At 39.1% G+C, this 11945-nt stretch overlaps 2 protein-coding genes across 4 annotated transcripts in view; one reads left to right on the top strand and one right to left on the bottom strand.

Annotated features, from left to right (window-relative positions):
* The window catches only part of LOC136840170 (afadin- and alpha-actinin-binding protein B-like), a 422145-nt gene that overhangs the window by 214539 nt on the left and 195661 nt on the right, over positions 1-11945 (bottom strand). The gene's annotated exons all lie outside the window — the stretch shown is intronic.
* LOC136840165 (uncharacterized) overlaps positions 8882-11945 on the top strand; it is a 26092-nt gene continuing 23028 nt past the window's right edge. Inside the window, exon 1 of one of the 2 annotated variants that reach the window (XM_067106619.1) lies at positions 8882-9031. In XM_067106619.1, the coding sequence (XP_066962720.1) occupies positions 9001-9031 (31 nt within the window). In that variant the 5' untranslated portion in view covers positions 8882-9000. Of the gene's footprint in view, positions 9032-11816 lie in introns of those variants that run through there. The other variant, XM_067106618.1, reaches the window with a different exon arrangement.

Here is an 11945-nt window from a genome sequence, read left to right as displayed (position 1 = left end):
GATTCACCGTTTACAAGCAAATAGCTAACTTACATATTTTCCTCTAATGTACACTACTTTTCCTTGGAGGTCTGAAGGTATGGACGATTTCCCATGAATTTTCCGTCATTACTTTCCTCTAGCCATTTAATTCATGTAATAACGGAGAATACAAACTTAGACATACTGGCTACGTCAAGGCCATGTATTTCTTGTACTGGGTGAATTAAATTTCTGAATTGTCCAAAACACAAATTCCTGACTACAGACAATATGGTTTTGAAAATTAATTAAACAAAGTTATATGTCCACAAATTCCTGACTACAGACAATATGGTTTTGAAAATTAATTAAACAAAGTTCTTATATTTTTTTTATTGTTTTGAAACAATTTTCTGAGGTACGAATATCCCCAAAAAATGGGTACTTTGGAGTCCTGTCAACACAGGGCTATTGCAATATCTAATCATCCCCTCAACACAGGGCTATTGCCATATCTAATCATCCCCTCAAACTAATTATGGAAATTATAATGAAACTAGCTGACTAACCCGGAGTTGCCCGGAAAAACTCTTAATGACAATCGATAAACTCTCTCTCTCTCCCACTTCCTCTCCCTCTCTCTCTCTCACACTCTCCCTCACTCTTTCTCCTCCCTAACACCCCCTCTACTCTCTCTCACTTCCTCTCCCCTCTGTCTCTCTCTCTCTCCAACTCCCCCTCACTCTTTCCCTATTTCTCCTTCCTAACAACCCCTCTACTCTCTCTTTCTCACTTCCTCTCTCTCTCAAACTCTCCCTCACTTTTTCCCTCTTTCTTCTCCCTAACACCCACTCTATCTCTCTCCCAATTCTTCTCCCTCTCACTCTCTCTAACTCTCCTTCACTCTTTCCCCTCTTTCTCCTCCCTAACACCTCCTCTACTCTCTCTCGCTTTCCTGTTAAGATAGTTGCTTTAATTACACTGTCCAGCATTTTTGGCATTTTATATTTCACCCCTTCTCACCCCCAATTCCTATCAGGGCAGAACTTGGACTGCAAGGGCATCGAGAATGTTACTGTTCATCTCAGCAACCTTAAAAACTATGGATTAGACACTAATATCTGTCATTTTTTACATTTTATTTTTCACCACTTCTCACACCCCGCCTTTCCTATCAGGGCTGAACCTGGACTCAAAGGGCATCAGAAGTGTCACCATTCATCTCAGCACCCTAAAAAACTATGGATTTAACACTAATATCTGTCGTTGTCGGTTATTTTTACGTCACCCCTTCCCATCCCCACCCCCTTTGGTGCCAGTGATGTCCTAACCCCAACAGTATTCTTTTCCAGATAGTAAGTCATATGTATACTGAAATGAGGTATGATAAATTCATAGAGTTTATTTAGCTGCTTAGTCTATGGGCAGACCCAGCCCCATTTCAGGGAAGCCCTTCCCACCCCCACCCCCTTTGGTGCTAGTAATGTCTTACCAAAACAGTATTCTTTTCATGATTGCAAGTCATGTGTCTACCAAGTCTGGCTGAAATTGCTCAATCAATACATTTCAAGGTTATGCTGAAACATACACACACTCATACATACATCCATTTCTGTATATACAGATTGTTGAAGGAGGGAATTACTAGATCGAAGGGGAGCATTTTGTATTCACAAAATTAAATGATACAGCAACTCTATTTTTTTTTCTTCCACTGAAAATGCAATAAGAGAGAGCACCTGACGTGTGAAAGGATCAATGTGCATGCTGCACTGAATACGGAAAGGCTTTTGATAGAGTGAAACTTAGCGGGCTAGTAAAAATGGTAGAAAGACTCTGAGCCGATAGAGGAGCTATTAGATTGAAAGAAAATTTGCACTGGGATAAAAAATCAATAACAGAGATTTAAAGAACAGAAAAAAGGGGGGGAGGTGAAATCTGGGGAGAGAGATGGCTGTGTGATTTCACCAGATTAGAATCATTCTACCTTCATTGCAAAGTGAATTTATAAAAGTTGAAAACAATTTGACTGTACAGCGTAAATAATCAAAATGCCAACTTCGTGAAGTATGCTGACAATAATGCACGGCAGAGATTATTGCTTCAAAGGAACAGAAAAAAAATTGCTGTATTAGGCAGATATGACTAGCGACAAAAAAGGACAGCAAAATCAATGTGGCAGATGCAGGATGTATTGCGATAACAAACGGCCATGAACAAGCTAGCTGAGAGCTAAATACAAGTGGCCTGATATTTAAGATTTAAAAATGTGGAGCAACGTTGTTACCTTGGTAGCTGGATACCAACAAAAGTGCATTGTGAAAGGAAAATGAAGTGCAGGATTAGAGAAGCCAAGAATACCATTTATTGAAAAAAGTTCGCTGAAAATATGACTTTGCTGCTACGCTATAGAAAAAAGAAATTAAGATTTAGGAGCCATTTAATACATCTGAAGATTCATCCGTATCATAATCTAGAAGGAATAAATATGAATCGCTTCCTACTTTCAGTCAAAGTACAATTTAAAAAATCACTTCGGGATTTATATTCAAACCATGTCAATAAAATTTTCATCCTTTGTAAAGGGTGCCTGTCATTATTTAAGAGGTCCATTAACCACATTCCTTAGATGACTGAGTCTCTTCTGCATAAATCACTCAGGCTATGAAGTATTTTCCGATGAAAATAGAAAGCAAGGCAATGCTTTACTTAGTTAAACAACTCCTCTGATAAAATGTAACGTTTCGTCCAATACGATATTACTTAAGGGAAAATGAATTCGGTTCAGTTAAGGTCACGTTACCTAAGCGTTACCGCGGTAGAAATCATCCTAGCTGATCTCAATGCTTTCTCCTTAGTACAAGTTGATCAAATTGTTTTCTCGTACGTACAAGTTGATCTAATTGTTTTTTCCTAAATAATAGTTGATCTAATTGTTTTCTCCTAAGTACAAGTTGATCTCCTTGTTTTCTCCTAAGTACAAGTTGATCTACTTGTTTTCTCCTAAGTAAAAGTTGATCTAATTGTTTTCTCGTAAGTATAAGTCTATCTGATTGTTTTCTCGTAAGTACAATAGTTGGTCTAATTGTTTTCTCCTAAGTACAGGTTGATCTAATTGTTTTCTCGTAAGCACAAGTCGATCTAAGTGTTTTCTCTTAAGTACAACAGTTGATCTAATTGTTTTCTCGCAAGTACAAGCTGATCTAATTGTTTTCTCCTAAGTACAATAGTTGATCTAATTGTTTTCTCGTATGTACAATAGTTGATCTAATTGTTTCCTTGTAAGTACAAGTTGATCTAATTGTTTTCTCCTAAGTACAAGTTGATCTAATTGTTTTCTCCTAGGTACAATAGTTGATCTAACTGTTTTCTCTTAAGTACAATCTTCTTCTTCCCAGCTTGTTCCCATTTTTATATGGGGTCGCCATGATGCCTTCTTTTGAAGGACTTTGATTTGGCTTTGGGGTAGGCTTTGTAGTCCCGATCGGCTGCCCTGCCTGACATCGCTTAGACCCCGGTATTGTGTACATGTATTGTACCAGTTCACCAGCACTCTTTCTCCCAGCAGCGAGGAATAGTTACACGGTGAGGTCGACAGTCGAGACGTGTGAGGTGTTTGTTATGCTTTTAGATGATGTTGGAGTGGCTTTGTTTGTGTGTGTAATAGTCTTAACACCCATTTGCTTTTAAGCAAACCTATCCGTTGATTACATACATAATCCCGGGGTGTCTACTCGGATAGCAAAGTGTCCGCCTCTCTGACCGGTCGGCTGCGGATTTGAACCCGCGCCACAGACCTCTTAGAAGTCTGAGGATGCTGCCTTAACCAACTCGGCCATCGTGGCATTCTCCTAAGTACAATAGTTGATCTAATTGTTTTCTCCTAAGTACAAGTCTATCTAATTGTTTTCTCGTAAGTACAATAGTTGATCTAATTGTTTTCTCCTAAGTACAAGTTGATCTAATTGTTTTCTCCTAGGTACAACAGTTGATCTAATTGTTTCCTCCTAAGTACAAGTTGATCTAATTGTTTTCTCCTAAGTATAATAGTAGATCTAATTGTTTTCTCCTAAGTACAAGTTCATCTAATTGTTTTCTCTTAAGTACAATAGTTGATCTCATTGTTTTCTCGTAAGTACAATAGTTGATCTAATTGTTTTCTCCTAAGTACAAGTTGATCTAATTGTTTTCTCCTAGGTATAGTAGTTGATCTAGTTGTTTTCTCCTAAGTACAAGTTGATCTAATTGTTTTCTCGTAAATACAAGTTGATCTAATTGTTTTCTCGTAAGTACAAGTCGATCTAATTGTTTTCTCGTATGTACAATAGTTGATCTAATTGTTTTCTCCTAAGTACAAGTTGATCCAACTGTTTTCTCCTAGGTACAACAGTTGATCTAATTGTTTTCTCCTAAGTACAAGTTGATCTAATTGTTTTCTCCTAAATACAATTGTCGATCTAATTGTTTTCTTGTATGTACAATAGTTGATCTAACTGTTTTCTCGTAAGCAAAATAGTTGATCTAATTGTTTTCTCCTAAGTACAATAGTTGATCTAATTGTTTTCCCCTAAGTACAAGTTGATCTAAGTTGATCTAACTGTTTCTCCTAAGTACAAGTTGATCTAATTGTTTTCTCCTAAGCACAACAGTTGATCTAATTGTTTTCTCATAAGCACAATAGTTGATCTAATTGTTTTCTCGTAAGCACAACAGTTGATCTAATTGTTTTCTCATAAGCACAACAGTTGATCTGTTTTCTCGTAAGTACAATAGTTGATCTAATTGTTTTCTCGTAAGTACAATTTTTGATCTAATAGTTTTCTCGCAAGCACAATAGTTGATCTAATCGTTTTCTCCTATGTGCAAAAATAGTTGATCTAATTGTTTTTTCGTGAGTACAACAGTCGATCTGATTGTTTTCTCCTAAGTGCAACAATAGTTGATCTAAATGTTTTCTCATAAGTACAAATGTTGATCTAATTGTTTTCTCACAAATACAAAAGTCGATCCGTTTTCTCGAAAATGTGGAACATTTTATTTTAAATGTAACTCTTCTGCAGAATAAATGTCTATTACCCACAAATTTTTTTTTTTTTCAGGGAACAACGACACCCCTGCTTAACGACACACTCCAACCAGGAGATAATATTGCAACCGCCTATATCTACGGACGGTATGAGGCCCCAACGTATACTCTACGGCATACAAAATGGGCACTGACAGAGGTGAGGAGTTCTATACTCACCAATATTCAGGCCATCACTAAATACCATTCATCCATGTTGTTCACAGAACATGATATTTAACAGGGCATTCCAAATGTTCAGGACAAGCAATTATCCCTCTAATTACTGACTTCCCATTCATTCAATTTTATACTTTCTGTGCTGTAACCACTTCACAAACAACTTACTTCTATCATTTAGTCCTTCAAAGAGTCAACTTTTCTTCCTTTTCGATTAATCTCATTCAGAAAGCACTAGAATTTCCATAAACTGATGACAGCGTGATTAATTTAATTCAACATGAAAAGACTGGACATCACCTTTCAATTTAGAAAATATTCACCTAACTTACTCAAATATCTTTCATATATTAACTGATTCTCGAGTGACCACTCCCCTCCATGTACTGACCTATGTTTTAACTGCTCTTGTTAAACAGGGAGAATACCCAGAGAAGAAGTATCCTCCATTCCTCCATGGTTCAGCTTATGTGGTGGGCCGTGCAGCGGCACGACTACTGCTGAAGTATGCCCCTTACGTGCCATTTCTTAAGCTGGAGGACGTGTACACGACAGGACTGGTAGCGCACGCGGCGCAGGTGAAGCACGTGCAAATCAACGGGGTCATCCATACGAATAGAATCTCCAACCAACTGTTCAATGGGACTCAAGCCCTTCTCGAGGATGCCAACGCCAAGCGCATGGAGGCGGCCTGGGCAGGGATTGCCAGCTACGCCACCGTGAATATCACGGAACTGGGCACGCCATGGATGTAAAATAATGACCCTATAAAATGGTGTGAATATAGTTAAGCTGAGAGAAGAATAGTAAAGAATGAATGGCACTGACATTCCTGCAGGTTTTCGAGGCTGCAGGGACGCCCTGCACCTAAAATATCGCACGAGTATATGGCTGTATAAACGGGATAATAAAGCAACATAATGAGTTAAACTAAAGAAAACCTCTTTCATAAGTTAAGTTAAGTATATCTTAGTTTAACCAGACCACAGAGCTGGTTAACAGGTCTCCTGGGGCTGGCCCGAAGGATTAGATTTATTTTACGTGGCTAAGAACCAACTGGTTACCTAGCAACGGGACCTACAGCTTATTGTGGAATCCGAACCACATTATAGCGAGAAATGAATTTCTATCACCAGAAATAAATTCCTCTAATTCTTCATTGGCCGGCCGGAGAATCGAACTCTGGCCTAGGAGAGAGCTAGCTGAGTACGATATCGACCCATCCAATGAGGAACTAAGAGTGCCCAGACAGGTATAAAAAGTCCGTGGTTGAAGCCTTCGTCCGTCACGCCCTCTCACACTGTTCCAAGTGGAAAGGAACCACGGAAGAAATAGAAAAATCAGCAGAAATACTCATTAACAACAACTTCTCTAATCACATGGTTGAACAACAAACCCGAGCCTCTATAAATAACTGGCATCGGGAAAGCATGACGGACGCCGAAAACAACCATAGTAAGTCCATAAAACAACAACAACAACAACAACAATAATAATAATAATAATAATAATAATAATAATTATAATTCTTTTAACGTGCTTTTTTTCCATTTGTATGGGGTAAGCACGATGCCTTCTTTTGAAGGACTCTGATTTGGCTTTGGGGTAGACTTTGTAGTCTCGATCGGCTGCCCTGCCTGTAATCACTTGGACCCCGGTAGCGTATGTACATGTATTGTACCAGTCACCAGCGCCCTTTCTCCCAGCAGCGAGGACACGTTGCGCGGTTAGGACGACAGTCAAGACGTGTGAGGTGTCTGTTATGTTTTTAATAATAATAATAATAATAATAATAATAGTGTGTTTCTTTATTTCGTTTATCATAGATAACAATTTGCTTATTACATTCTTCCTCCCACGATTCTGATATTGTGGTCTACTTCCTATTAATCTTCATTTCCTAACTGGTGTTCCTACCTTCCTTTTCAGTATACAATTAGGAGCATATTTGGAAGCTCCTGAAGTATTTCTCCACACACTAAACTACTCTTCGGAGTTTTACTACTGACGTTTCTGTAAAAACTCCCTATCATCAGCTTATTACGTAACTTTCTTACAGGTGGTGTCACATCTTTGAGCTCTATCTACCAATTTTTATTTGAGTCTTAATGCAATCTGTTTTCTTTTCTGTGAGATTAACCAGATATCTGATTTGTTTTTGTTACTTTATTCCTTGTATTTCTAGCGGCTGTTCTCTCATGCTGAAAGTTATTACGCTACTGTTGCTTTCGTTTATGTCCCATCCACAAATTTCTACTGGCTTCTATTGTTATTTCTAAGCTCTTTTTAAGATTCCTCCTCTAAGCATATGCTAGTAGCAGGCCATCCGCTGCGAAAAAAAGTTAAGTATATCTTAGTTTAACCAGACCACTGAGCTGGTTAAACACAAAGACAGGCTTGTCATGCTGAAGTGTACATTTTTAAAAGATGGTATGTTTTTCGCTAGTTCATCCGTAATCATACCGGTCTTATTAATGGATGAACGTGTGTGTGTGTGTGTGTGTCTAGATTTCTCTTGCCTCTAGATCTGCCTCAGACCCAACTCCCCATGTCTCTTATTGGACTCTCCACGTGGCTTCTTAGAAATGAAGTAACTTCGAGAACGCTAAGCACCGTTTATCGTCACTTATCGTTAGGGGGTAGAAATAAAGACTATTAAATACATGTGACAGTATGCAGATAAAGACATTTACATTCATGTTTAAAGCTGCGCAAGTGACGCATGTGCTAATATAGGAAGCTGATTTAGATTCATGAGCTTTCTCATTAGAAACCACCGTAACTTGAATTTCCACTTGTAATAAAACACGGATCTTTCCTCATCACCCTTTCGGATTTTAACCCGGCATGCATCCACCTTTGCGGCGTGTTTGGTACAAGCCCGTTGGGGATGACCGTAAAAACATAAACAAAAGACTGAAAACATCACAAAGATAATGTCCCCCAAGGAATATTAGGTCTTAGATAACGACCCCCGAAAACTCTTGGGTGTCACTATCTACCAAAGATCCATAATCCACGATGTCTGTTAGTGAAAGGCCAACAGGAAAGCATCGAGAGTAACACGCTCAAAGGAAACAGGAGGAAAACAAAAGAAATAAGAGGATAAATCGAGATTTGATCAACCGCGCAGTTTTCCTCTCTAACACCCTTCTGACGTGTCCTGTTTCTCTCTCTCTCTCTCTCTCTCTCTCTCTCTAGTCACAGTCTCTCTGTTTCTCCCCTTTTCAATCTGTGTATCACCGAGGACTGTCCACATCGGGCGGGGCGACTCTCACCACCATGACAACCTCCGGCCACAGACACTTTACCAGGTGACTTTGCCCCTCTTTAGTTTATTTCGGTCGCTCTCTCGGGCAAGTAGTCTGACACAAGAAGCAAGACGGCTCGATGTTATCGAGGTCCATACGTCTCCTTCTATCGACCTTGGATGTTATTTTATATATCGTCCGAAAGGCCGACTAGATCAAGGTGTGACCTCGAAAACCTAACCCGCAAATCACGTCACCTTTCCCGTGTCAAGATAGGACGGTGCTGCTCGATTACAGAAACGCTGAACTCTGTAATCATTAATACAAAAATGAACTTAAAAACACTGATGTAAATAAACGACTGAAAATTGTGACTATAAAGCTACTCAACTGTAAGACCAGATACACGGGCAGAGTTAACGATCGAGGTGTGAGCAGAAAAAGAGAAACTAAACGATTATTTTGTAAATACGAATCAGCCTTCACCTCCTGGCTTCCGCTCTGTGGCACATCTGGATCGGCAAGAAATGTGGAGCTTTCGAAATGAGAAAATTGAGGCTATTCAGATACTCATGTAAGTAGATAGTTCATCACTCTTCGTGGCAGAGAGAGAGAGAGAGAGAGAGAGAGAGAGATTCATTAAGTGGGCAAACTTTGTCACTATTCGTAATAAAAAGAGAGAGGGAGAGAGAATTCAGGTAAGTGGGCAAACTTTATCAGTACTCGTCGTAGAGAGAGAGAGAGAGAGATTTTGTGTTTTCAGCATTTTACCAACAGTTTACAATGTTTATTTAGGCTTGACCACTATTCAGAGAGAGAGAGAGAGAAAATTTAGGATATCAGGTCCCGAATTTAATTGTTTATTCCTATCAGTAATCTTCGTGAAAGGCTTCCCAAGTTATTTACGCCAGACTTATAATAATGATACTGATATATATAAATACAATAATCAAAAGTTAAGTATATCTTAGTTTAACCAGACCACTGAGCTGATTAACAGCTCTCCTAGGGCTGGACCGTAGGATTAGATTTATTTTACATGGCTAAGAACCAACTGGTTACCTAGCAACGGGACCTACAGCTTATTGTGGAATCCGAACCACATTACAACGAGAAATGGATTTCTATCACCAGAAATAAATTCCTCTAATTCTTCATTGGCCGGTTGGAGAGTCGAACGCTGGGCCAACAGCGTGCTAGCCGAGAGCTCTACCCACACCTCCAATGAAGAACTACAATAATCAACAAACTACTGCTGCAGTGATGGAAATCTCTTGGACCATGCAATGGTACCGGAATTGAACATGAAAACTGGACCGGATCATATTCTTGTATATTTATCCTTCAGTATCTTCCATTCTTTCATCAGGGCTGAGAGAGTTTCATTCGACACTAAACTTCAAAAAATGTGGAGTAAATAATAATAATAATAATAATAATAATAATAATAATAATAATAATAATAATAATAATAATAATAATAACAGCTGTTTCAACAGCACCAAGCTTACGAAAAACACGTATATCTTCTTCATATTTATTCATACGAAAGTAATGGCTGCTCTAAACGTCACAAATCCATTGACAAAACAAGATAAACCTAATATATTTTATCCTGAATAAATTTTGGAAGTAATATACGTGAACTGCCACCACCAGAGTAGATAATCATAAGAAATGTAGGAGCCTGTGAATGACCGCGGGACACCGCTTTTGGGGCCAAATATTCGCTATAGAAAACGCGACGAAAAAAAATTGCTCCCTCTGTGCTTCATAATGGTAATGAAAACCGTGCTTTTATCGGTGTTGCCAAAAGAAAAAGCAACTGGAAAACTACCAAACGGTAAGGGGGACCCTGTTGGGAACCGGGGTTTCGGGTTTCCTGCCGGCCGTAACGTACGAAATTCGCTAGTTTCTGACCCGCTAGTCTGCTTACAAAAGGTTCCTCGGTCGTCCACACTACCCGGAAATGGAGGAAAAAAAAAAAACTTAATGAAGTAAAACGGTCATCTCTCTTTTAATGTTCCGGCACTATGAGGGGGGGGCCTCACCCTAATAATAATAATAATAATAATAATAATAATAATAATAATAATAACCCGTTTCCATAAAAGGTAACCAGATATTTCAAACCTGAACCAAACACTATAGGGGTAAAAAAAAAGATAATAAAATTAACCCTAACCTGACAAAACACATTTGTTGACATAGTTTCAGCTGCTTCGGCCAAGTTCAATTGCCTTTGGGAGGACTGTTACTGAAAGCCAATGACTCTCCACCACTTGCAGACCTGTGTTGGTCTGAACTGAAAGCCAATGACTCTCCACCACTTGCAGACCTGTGTTGGTCTGAAGCCGGCTTGATCTTTGCCAACAAGCAAACCAACCAACAGTGTCGACATGGCATCGTTGCGTCATGACTAATGGATAGCGCTACTGTTAAGGCTTATCACAAGCTGTTATGCTTAAAAAAAAAAAAAAAAAAAAAAAGGGTCCACAGGCCAAATCAGAGTAAACCAAATGGGAAAACTCTTTACGAGCACTGGCGTGTCATTATCATCTCCAGATCTCCTTTATTTAATTGTTTATCTGGGATTTACAGAATAATCTCGTCTGTCAGGATTGTCTGCAATGATTTATTCGGTTAAATTACTGTATATTTTCTAGCCACAAGATTTTACAGCTTCAGTTTCCGTTGTTTACATTTATTCGCCAACTGAGCTTTCTCACAGATGTGTTTGTTTTTGAAGCCGTATTATAAATCAGTATTTCTGTCTGACACAAAGCAAAAGTTAGAGCAAACAATTTTTTCGTCTCAAACTCATCATCAATCACAACGCTTTCTGATTGAATGGTTTTTTGCACGAACAGCATTTATCGAAATTCGTTACCGAATACTTATGTTTAGATACGTATAATCATATGTAACGTATCTAAACATAAAACCCTAAAATATGCTCATGCGTTTCGCTTCAAATTACCGGATGCTAAATCATCTGATTTTCAGGAGGAATTATTACCTTCAGCTTCCGATATATAGAAAACCGTAATGTGTCTCATCATCCCTGACTGTGATTCAATAACCGAGGCGGAAGAGTATGCCATACTACGGGACAGTTACGTACCTAGTGTGACATCCGCTCGCGCGAAGTACGAGGAAAACGCGATAGAAATGAGCGTCCTGGGTTGCATTCTCCACTTCCTTCTGACGACGTGGCGAATCGGTGTACGTTACTGTGTAGTATTCCATCTACCTCTACCTCTCTGAGAGTCAAGTCGATATTATTCGTGACGAGACGACACATTATTCTCTCTCTCTCTCTCTCTCTCTCTCTCTCTCTCTCTCTCTCTCTCCGGACCAGTACGCCAGTTTCACTGAACGAGGAGGGATGGTGCTGACGCGGCCCCCAAACTCCAACTTGTCAGTTCTGACCTAAGCATTGAATTAAGTACCAAGTTAATCGCCCGCTATTCCGTTACTTAGGTCAA

This window comes from Macrobrachium rosenbergii, chromosome 7 (assembly GCF_040412425.1).
Source record: "Macrobrachium rosenbergii isolate ZJJX-2024 chromosome 7, ASM4041242v1, whole genome shotgun sequence".
NCBI classification, from domain to species: Eukaryota; Metazoa; Arthropoda; class Malacostraca; order Decapoda; family Palaemonidae; genus Macrobrachium; species Macrobrachium rosenbergii.
The sequence above is the reverse complement of the archived record's forward strand: the minus strand, read 5'-3'. Positions and strand labels throughout refer to the sequence as shown.